Source organism: Pleuronectes platessa, chromosome 3 (assembly GCF_947347685.1).
Source record: "Pleuronectes platessa chromosome 3, fPlePla1.1, whole genome shotgun sequence".
NCBI classification, from domain to species: Eukaryota; Metazoa; Chordata; class Actinopteri; order Pleuronectiformes; family Pleuronectidae; genus Pleuronectes; species Pleuronectes platessa.
The window spans coordinates 10420895-10431602 of record NC_070628.1 but is presented as its reverse complement, the minus strand read 5'-3'; the positions used below and the strand labels follow the sequence as shown (position 1 = coordinate 10431602).

Below are 10708 nucleotides of genomic sequence, written 5' to 3'. Positions count from 1 at the left end.
TATTGAAATCTCAAAGACTTTGACAGTAGACACAATTACTCTGTTTAAATGTTTTATTTTGTGGATGAAGATTTGCAAACAATTTCTAAAATAAATCACAAAATTTATGTCACGCAGAATTTATTGTAAAAACAAGATTCAGATCACAAAAATACAGAATAGTGTTTGCTGGTAGTTATGTATTTCCTGAGTATTGGTCATGCAACACAGCTGAAAGTGTTTTAGGTCCACAGTACGTGTTTAAAGAACAGGACACCCCTTCTCCCTGAGGTAGTTTTCCACATTGTCGTTTGTTGCTGTTTTGGGTGCAAATACGCAATATTAAAATGTAGTACTGTAAACTGCTACGACACAAAGAACAGCACAAACATTGATTCCCTTTTTGGTGTCGTGGGTTTGGACAATCAGCTTGTTAACGTTGTCCCTGGATAATGCGTTTACGTGATCATTGGTGCTTAGAGAGACAGTTAAACCATGATGTGAACAAAATCATCTGTATCATCAAGCACTGTTTGTCGTGCTGTGATGTCAACTGCCTCGCAAAAATAAGAGATTTTATAGCTAAAAAAAAACAAGTTGGTCATTTGACATTTTCAGCAGAGACAAAAAGAGGATAAGACAATATTGTTGTGGTACCACAGTGGTTGAAACTGGATTAAACAAGGCAAAGTAGACTCGCTAACGCAGAAGGTGGTCCATGGTCATCTTGCAGTTAGAGTTACAGTGGTTGGATAAAATAACAGGAAGGAACATTTTACAACTTGTAGCGATACAATACATGAAGACCACGAATTAAGATTCTCAAGAGATTGATTTCACATTTCTGGCACAAAAAAAAAGCCTCAAGCTAAATTGTATTCACTTAATTTGTCTTTATAAAGTTAAAATGAAATATGTAGTAACCCTGAGACTGGACCTTCTGGGACAGACAGCTTCTCAAAGGGTAGGAATAAAATCATCTGGTAAAATACATTTACTATAAATATGTAAAGATGCATTCAGGGCTACCACCAGGAAATAGCTCAGATCCTGAATTTAATCACTAAATAACAGCGTTTATAACATACATAGCATTTGCTATATAAGATGCTTACTTGGCTCCTTTCCTTCCTTTTTAATATTAGATTCCTTGAAAAATTAAATTAAATTAACTACCTACACAGAGGCCAACATTATATTATAACCTCATCTTATCTACTTGGTTTCATGTTCACATTAAAACGAAATAAACGGTTAAGTCAGAATAGATAAGTCTGCAAATCATTCACTGATTTACAGGCACCTGGTCGCCTCTACCTCTGATATTATCAGCATCTTGATCATCCTGTCATGTTGATGCAAACCTTTGAAATCTCCTAATAAACGGAGTCATGGTTCAACCCAGACATGAAGTCGGATTTGTCAAAGTGAAACTTGTGAAGCAGGTTTCAGGTGCGATCGCCTGAACCCAGGAGAACCTTCACCTTTCACCTCTTCCTGGGAAATGCACATTCCTGTTATTTTATAACCACTGATTTGATTGGAAATTCCACACCTTTAAATTAGCTGATTGTTGAGTGCATCTGTCAATAATGGTGCTCAGCAGCAACATACAGAAGTGGACCACAGGAAAAACATCATTTATATCTGGATTTAACAGAACCTGTTGCACAGGAAACAATAAAAGAAACAACAGCTAATTGAATGACTGGGATCAGAAGCTGCTACTTTTTGGGTCTGAAGTACAGTTTCTTGGTGAGCATTGAAGCAAAGCAAGGTACTTGCTTCTTCCCGATGGCGTTCCGGTCACTAGAGTTCCCAACGCTCCTCATTGACACTTTTCTGTTGACCAGCGTGAGAAGCTCTGTGAATTCGAGGGAATCCCCGAACCTCTGAAGCAGCTCACATAGATCCTGGATATACCAGGATCCATTGATGGTCTCCCGGTGGGAATAGTAGCCTTAACAAAAGGACACAGAAGAGGATGTTTACTGACTGGACAGAAAAACAGGGACTTTAAAGCTGTTTCAGAGACAAACTCTGGATGTTGTCCTGGTCAGACGTGTTCACATCAACAGGAAATGTCCAGAACCTTAAATCGCAAAAGCTCTCAAATCTCTTTGTTTTTCCAAATTGACTTCTTCACTGGTGTCTTCTACATGAGTGGCACCTCTTATTCATTCTGAAGTATTTTTATTCCGCCAGTTTCATGTCAGTCGCATTTTAGAAACATCGAAACAACATTTCCTGCTGTATTCTCACATGGGCTCACTCGGACATTTTCCAGATATTTTTCTAAGGGTCTGTGGCAGGATGAGTTCCTGAGCCACTGACTCATTTCCTTGCGTTCTTTGTCGCCTCTAATTCATTACAATATTTTTTCCATCGTCCATTGTGTTAGAAACCTAACCCAACTGACCCGCTGTTAACTCTTTTTGGACATTTTGACACAATTGTTCAGACCCCAGTGCAGGTCTGAGGGCAGCTTTAGTGTGAATCTCCCCCCCCCGAGGAGATTATAACTGTTAAACCCACAGCTCACCTTCAGCCACAGAATAGCACATGAGGAAATCGGCTCCAGCAGGGAGGGTGTAGACGGCGCTGGCATCCACCACCACCTCATTGGTCTTTATTTCACTGTCAACCGCATCGAAGGCCATCACTGGGTCATCATGCTTGTCTCCGCGGCACGCCTAGTGACACACACACACACAGACACACACAGCCGCGGTCACGCTTTACGCTTGAGAAAGATTTCAAAATAAGGCTTGGTAATAATGCCTGTTGTCATGTTCTCATATTAGCTACCTGCAGTATAAAGATCTTGGGTTTTCCCACAAGGCTCTTGCACTTGTCTCCTTTGAACATGGCTGTGATGTCCTGGATTTCGATCTTGCCGTCGTAGGTGTAAACGTGGTTGTTCTCACCGTGGCTCAGGAAGATGAGCAAGAAGCAGTCTGCGTCCGAGTGGTTGGCGCTGGCAGCTGGTGGGACGGACGGTATTTGTTAATTGTAAAACTGATGGAGACAACGAGTACTACAATACAGCAAGGGAACATGAACGATAGTACTAGTTATAGTTAGTTATTATACTAAATCATGAATATACACAAGTCATTGAGAGGCGATCGTGTTTTTACCTGATTCGATGTTTTCTAAGACTTCCTCCTCTTTGTAGTTATCATAACTTTTCACTTCAAAGCCCAGAGCCGTCAGCCTGAGGGAGGAGAAAACTAGTTAAGCACAGAAGCACCGAAAACACTGGTAATTCAAGATGTTGCCACAGACTCTTAAACTTAAAGCTGCAAAACAGGTGCAGACAGGTTACTCTTGACTACACAGTCATTCAGAACACAGTGTGTGTGTCCCCCCCCCCTGCAGCGATGTGATACCTCGTCTCCAGGTTGTAGCGGTCGGCGTTGGTTCCGTGCCTGTCGTTCAGGCCCAGGCGCCAGAAGAAACGCTCCTGGTTGAAGATGAGCGCCAGGCCTCGTCGCTTGTTGGACGTCTTGTACTCCTCTGCAGGATCCAGAGCCAAAGAGCTGATTTCAAAATAAAGCAGTCGAGTATTACACGAGTACCGGACCGGAGTGAAGTGAGCAGACAGAAACAAAGTGAAACCTTTATTTTACCTTCTGATATAGGCATCTGTCTCCGTTAGGTTCTCCGTGCATGCTATAAGAAACAAAACAAATATGAGTAGTCTACATAACGAGGTAGAATACAAGATTAGTAACAGGACATGTCTGGCTTCATACAGGGTTTCTACAGGTTTCAACGAAATAAATTAAAGACTTTATACGACCATAATAAGTAAAATTCAAGTTCTATGTCAATCAAGACAGATGTAAATGAATAGCTGAGTCGGGGAATTATTTACACTCCCCAACAACAGAAGATATGGTGAAGTATCCGAGTGGAGAATATCAATAACATATTTAAGACCTACCTAGACATATTTAAGGACTAATCTACGACTTTTTATAAGGCCTGAAATTCAGATTTACAGAAACCCCTTTAACAGCTTTTTCTTAACCATCACAAACACTGTTATTATTGAAAATACATAACGCTCAATGAAATCATTTCCCCTCATTCTTTATGGCAGACCAGGTGATAAATAAACTGAACAAATTAGTAAGTATATTTGGTTTCACATCATTAGAAACGATCATGTGACGATGAGGATGTGCAGCGTCAGGGCTGTAAACTGTTTGTAGACATAATTTCATTACGTGTACAGATGATTTAAAATAGTACTTTATAAATGTATATCATCTTAACAGATTCGACACTACTCTTCATGTGATGGTTGTGTTTCTAAACGTTGGCTCTGTGTTGTGTTATCTTTTATACTGCCATGGACCTGTGAACCTGAGATAAAGCCAAACCAACCAACATAGGATGATCGAGCCTTTTTTCAGGCTGAAGTGAAACTGCAGGTGCGTGTGGTGCTCCACTGCTGCTGGGGTTGGGGTCAAGCAGCCATTGTTCCGTCCTCAATGGCTGGATGACAGGTGGAGAAAGTTGGCAAAGACCAAAGGCCAAAAGTGACACCTCCACACACACCACCCTGCACATATGTCAACTGTGTGTTTGTAAAGGCAGCAGCTCGGGGGGGGGGGGGGGGGGGGTTGACAAATTAGAAGGTTTTTAATCAGCCGTCTGTTTGATTCTCTGTTTTGTTTGATTACGCATAAACTTTGGTGGACGTGTTTTGATCTTCTTGTTAGCAGGATTGCAGAAAAACTACTGAACTGATTTCCGTGGAATTGTTTGGAATGGGTGAGGCATGACCCAACGAAGATCCCATTAAACTCATGGTGTGGAGCCAGATCACTGGGAGGATCCACTAATTCCTTTTCACCTTATTTTACATTGCGGGATTGGGCGTTTTTCCCCAAAAAATTCAAACTGTAGGGCCTTATCAGAGGTATGTGCTCTACTCAGTGATTTATACAGAGTTGCCAGTTTATTAGGAACACCTAGCTAACACATACACACACACAATAACACAACAGGAAAGTAGCTTTTGTGACATTTGACATACGATTCATAAGCTCAAGATAATCAAAGCAAAACAATCTACAAAGCAGGACAGTGTCAGTTTTCACTCCAAACTTTATTGATCCATGTTAAGTTTCCAGATGACAGGAAATATACTATGAAGAGATAAACAAACTTTGACCTTATGGGTAACACAACCTGCTCTCTCCAAACTTTTACCTGGGGCTTGTTTCACTTTTGTTTAGTTGAGTGATTGTGTAGTTTACTCACCAGCCCTGTCTGTTGCTGTGTGGCTGTCTGTGGCGACACTTCCTGGTTAGATGACACAAAACACACATTACACGCTGACACTGCCACGGCTCGGATGACTTTAGGAACCATTGTGGCTTTTTGTTAAGACTTGGATCTAAGGCGTCGCGGCGTTTGCAGGAGAAACAAGTCGTGAAAATGAATTGTGTTCACTTGTGTGTTTGTTAAGTGTCTCGCACATGAGTCCAGAGAGGACGTGGTCACTAAGCGTGTAGAGGAGTTACCTTCCAGCGAGTCTCCCGACGACATGATCCCGGCTCCTCTCTCCTTCCTCCGGCAGAAAAATGAAGTCGCCTCGCCAAAAGAAACACCGACGAGCCAGAGGTTTAGCTCCTCCCCCCACACGCAATATCATTGGCCGACGGAGACCACCGGGGAACGCGGTTGGCTCTCGCCCCCGTCACTCAAAGGCCGACGGCCGGGACTTCCGTGTTTGCCACATTGCGACGTGAAACTCAGGTAGAGCGATTTAATAAATCAATTAAAGTGAACAGATGAGCAGAGGTTAACATCTAATCAAAACAATTAAACTTCAGACCTTTGTATTAGCACGTAGAATCAGGTTCGATGCCCGTTCACCAGCCGAAGTGTGAGAGACTATAAAACAAAACTGTGAGTTTAATACAAGATCTCGAAATCAAATAAAATCCAAGTTTATTGTCACATGCACCAAATAACTTTGCGTCATCAGAGCAGTAAAAGATCTACAACTAATGACATTTTAGGATTCACCTCCTGTTCTATTCCTAATAATGAGCATTATCATTATCAATAATAATACAGATTAAGTTCAATTTGAGTAAGATCACGTTAAGTGGATCAAACTTCTCTACGAAACATAAAAGAACATGACACATATATTTTGTTTTATTATTAAACAGTTCAACAGAAATAATATTAATATTTTATTATGATTGTGATCACTGTTATTTTACTAAATCTTTTACGATGAAGGAAAGTAGCAAATCCTCAGATTGTTAATTTTTGTTCAGCAATTTATTGGTTAATCGACTTAAAAAAAGCATTAAATCATCGTTTATTAAAAATTACCTTGATAAGCATGGATGGATGAATTAACTTATATCTGATGGAACATTAGTATTGGGCATTGTAAAGGTATTTGCTAAAATACCCAGCATTTAAAAAACGCTTTAACTTTAAATAAATGATAGAAAATCCTGTTTAATTGTTCAGACCCTGTAATAACATGTGCTACATTAAATAAGTATATTAATGACTGTAGTACACAATGATACGTTTATTTATTTTGATGACATTTTAATCCAGTGCGTCTCCACAATGTCATCACACAGTGCGTTCCCCTTCATGTGATACTTTTTGATTTTATAAAAGTCAAAAACAAATACAAAATTGTTTTAGATGCAATCACATGTTCCAATTAAGCCCATGGGGGATGTGGCTTGTTTTACATAATCATTTATTGAAAGTTTCCTGCACATAACAAAGTAAAGTGATGATAATTAAAAGGGGAAAATAAAGATATGGTGAGACTGTTAAATTTGTTTGTTGTGCTGAGATGAAAATCAGTTACTCATTCAGAGAAACAAATGCTACATTTAACCCACTGAAAACCTCATATATTATAAAATATCCTCTGTATTCTTAAACCAACTAAAATCCTCCAGTTTAAACTGACTTAGCTTTGTTGGTCCTTCACATTCAAAACCCAGGACAACCCCCAAATATCACACAGTTTTGAAAATATAAATAATTAACTGCACAGGAAATACATTAATTGTCAACAAAAATAAAGTAGTGTAATTTCACATTTACTTGTCTAACAGAAGTGTGTTTTTCAAATTCAGACAAGAAGGGGGCGGGGCAACCCTATCCAGACTCTGTCCCTGAGAAAGTCTTTGATTGTGAACCAGAAGGATTTTGCTGGGCTCTCTCTCTCGGAGTTGTGCTTCTGAACCAGTCTTTCACAATCCTGTTCCTGTGGCGGTGTCACAGTTCCTTCTTCAGTTCATACTGACACACACAGGAGTCTCTCTGGCTGTCCAGGTACGGTTTACATCCCATGTGCATCACGGCATCGAACAGCAGATTCACCGTCGTCTCACAAGCTGCCAGAGTAGAGAGAAACAACGATGAAGGAGCGACGAGGAGAACTGGAGCATAAACACGCTGGGTGTCCAATACAGATTCTATTGTATTGTAGATTAAGATTTATCGAAGAACTTTCCAAAATCTTCACTGAGAGCTAAATCTGATTTGGATTCTCAAATATAGATTTTGAGGCATTTTCAAAACCTTAATCCTGATCAGGATAATCCAGATGATTTAATCCAGTGATTAAGACAAACGATTGGCAGGTTGTCGCTGATTTGAGTCTAGATTTTAGGAGTAACTGCCGATCAGACTGTGATCAGTGTGATTCAGATTACAGATACCTGTACCCAGATATGCAGGGTTTAAAATAAAGCCCTCTATTGTCCCCTGCTGGACATAAAGTATATTTCAACAGTTTGTACGCTTGAACAGCATAAGCACACGTAAAATAGAATCTGTAACTTTCCACAATTACTCATAAACGTACTTATGTTTACATTGATTTTATAATGTGTAAATGTCAAACATGGTAATAAGTTCTGTATCTACAGACTCTTAATATCCAGTGGTAATTAAAATATGGTTGTGCTGACTAATTGCAAAAAGACTGATACAGTACAGAGCTCTTTAGAAAGTTAAAAAAAAAACATCTCATAATCACCATCAGAAATAGAAATGAGTGAAATAAGTAGAATAAATTAAAAAAATGAACAGAAACTGCAAAAACATAATCACAGACCTACAGATCATTTGTAGATATGTAGGTCTAAATATGGAGTTAGGTCACATGATGCTGCCTCAGCCTCTCACCTTGGACACTCTGATCCAAACCCAGAGTTTTTTGCACATTCATGCAGATGGTCTCCAGACAGTACTGGAACTGCTCATCGCAGTCGTGCTTCTCTCGGCCGCACGTGTCGTAGCAGCGGTCGTGCTGGTTACAGCATTTGGTCATGGACGGGATGCCTATGTCAAACTGGAAACAACAGCTCGGTTACTCTGTGAAGGCATTTAGTGGGTTTTCAACCTAGTTTAGTTAAAAAACTGAAACTCAGGAGCTCATGAGCTTCAGAGACAATGAGAAGATAGAGTCCTGAAACTGTTTTATTATACATTACCTTACACTTAAGTATTATTATCCTTACACTTAAGTACTGCATGTTACTTATTATTACGTACTGATGCTTAATTTGACTCTTGCTGGTGTAATACTGCAAATTTCCCCTATTGTGGGTCTAATAGAGAATTATTTTATCTTAAATGCAAATGTTCTCTGTATCGTTCAATTCGTAAAATAAAAAATTGTCGTATCTGCAAACATGAGAGCAGATAGAGATGCGTCTGTGACAGGGCCCCACTTTTGAGTGACAGCAGACACACAAACAACACACTCACTACCTTGAATCCAAACAGCGGGGAGCCACATCCGTTGGGTGGCGGCGGCTTGTACCCAGGACGAGGCACCGGCTTGTAGTCTGTGAGAAAGGAGCAAAGGTGGAGACGTTTTCTCTGGTTCTCCCACTGACAGTTATCTTGTTGTCAGAGATTGACACGTCAGGTACAGACAGTTGAATGTCTAACTGTGACTCTCAAGGGGCGGTAACACGTGTATCCTGTAGCTCTCAATGGATAAATGAACTCAAATGTGATAAACACGTCTCTTTATAATGATTCAAAACTTTTCTATTATTGAGTTAACAGGTTAAAAAATACACAGGTGAATTATATCTCCAGCTGTGATTCAGGACGTCTGACACAAAGTCACTGTTAATGTTCTTAAAGGTCCAGTGTGTAAAATGTAGGTGAAAGGGATCTGTTGGAAGAAAATGAATATGAAATATTCCTAGATTTCAATAGTGTTTCATCTAAAATTGTACGAATAGTTCTTTTCTTTACCCTAGAATGAACCTTTTATATTTAAATACTTTATATTTAAATCAGGAGCGGGTCCTATCTAAGGGGGCCGCCATGTTTTTTACAGGAGCCCAAACTGGACAAACTAACACCTTTTGAGTTTTTGTGACAACTGAAGTCTACCACAGGTTCTCTCTCATGTTCTGAAGGGGAGGATGTATGGAGGGGTATTCAGCTGCAATATGCAGCTGAACTCCACCACTAGGTGTCGCTCAATTCTACACCCTGAACCTTTAACAACAGCGATGTTTTTCAGTTTTTCACAATTAGACAGGGGTTTGTTTACCATCACTACACCTGAAATGGCACAGCCCGTCGTCCCCTCCGAACAGGTCCAGTGCTGCGTTCAGGTACGTGTCGATCTTGTGAATCCCGTTGCGGATGGTTTTCAGGGTGAGTCTCCAGTCCGGAGTCTCCGGCTCCTGCTTCCAGGCGAACACACGTGTGAACCCCCCGCAGCAGATCAGCCCCAGCAGGACAACACGGACCAGGCCCCTGTGGCACAACATGGTGCCCGTCACGCCCTGCTCACAGACCCGAAACCCGACACGTTGGCTCGACTTCGCGTTGGTTACTTCTCGGTGATTTGTCTCCGCGTCATCTCAAGTTCGACTTCAGCTTGTTTTCATGTCACCTCAGCGCGGAGTGATCCCACCTGACGCAGCCGGGGGGTTGACGTTTCCGGGTTGAACGCTGTCACGTGACCACTGACAGGCCAATGGAGAAGACGTCAGCGTTGGCGACGTCAGCAGATAAATGACGACTTTATCTCAACAGTCTGAGTCGATGACGAAATAACTTCTTATTGAAAATTAATTAACTGCCTACCCCTCTGTACTCTTCTTCTTCTTCTTCTTCTTCTTATAATTAGTTTAGTTAGGTCTATGTTTTGTTTTCAGTTTACTTTAATTTATCATCAATTATGTATTTATCAACTAGTTTTTTTTATATCTTTACTTTATTGTGAAGCCTAACGTTTCTACGAATTGTATCGTTGTCCATGGGTTTGTAAAGTTTGGAAAAATATCTACATGTCTGATGCTTTAATCAATTAATATATTTATATATTTTATTTATATTTATTGACCACCGTTTTTGTTATTAATCATCAGAACTGAGGTTATGCCTAGAATATATTTTATATTGATCTTTAATGTTTTCATTTGTAAGTTAAACTGTTAAACAAAGAAACAAAAATATTCAGATAGTTAAAATATTTATTAATAGGTGTACAAAAATGACACTTGTTTTAATAGTTATAATCAGTAAATAATCTGATCGCTTTGTCTACAATTGTCTAAATATTACGAAACTGTTACCAAAAGCCCCACCCCCTGTTATCTGTTTATCTAACGGTCCAAAAGTCTAATGTTTTCAGTTTATCATCATATATGAGAAAGAAAAGCATCAAAATCACCATATTTGA

At 40.0% G+C, this 10708-nt stretch overlaps 2 protein-coding genes across 2 annotated transcripts; both read right to left on the bottom strand.

The window, feature by feature from the left end:
• Positions 1-35: 35 nt before the first annotated feature.
• LOC128436753 (caspase-6) lies at positions 36-5621 on the bottom strand. Its single transcript, XM_053418599.1, has 8 exons — positions 5520-5621; positions 5257-5298; positions 3612-3654; positions 3372-3521; positions 3120-3196; positions 2788-2963; positions 2522-2672; positions 36-1939 (listed from the first exon to the last, which is right to left on the bottom strand). The coding sequence occupies exons 1-8, from the start codon at positions 5542-5544 to the stop codon at positions 1704-1706; spliced, it is 900 nt and encodes a 299-aa protein (XP_053274574.1). The 5' UTR covers positions 5545-5621; the 3' UTR covers positions 36-1703.
• Positions 5622-6533: 912 nt separating this feature from the next.
• pla2g12a (phospholipase A2, group XIIA) lies at positions 6534-9990 on the bottom strand. Its single transcript, XM_053419386.1, has 4 exons — positions 9569-9990; positions 8767-8843; positions 8179-8344; positions 6534-7382 (listed from the first exon to the last, which is right to left on the bottom strand). The coding sequence occupies exons 1-4, from the start codon at positions 9789-9791 to the stop codon at positions 7264-7266; spliced, it is 585 nt and encodes a 194-aa protein (XP_053275361.1). The 5' UTR covers positions 9792-9990; the 3' UTR covers positions 6534-7263.
• Positions 9991-10708: the final 718 nt, after the last annotated feature.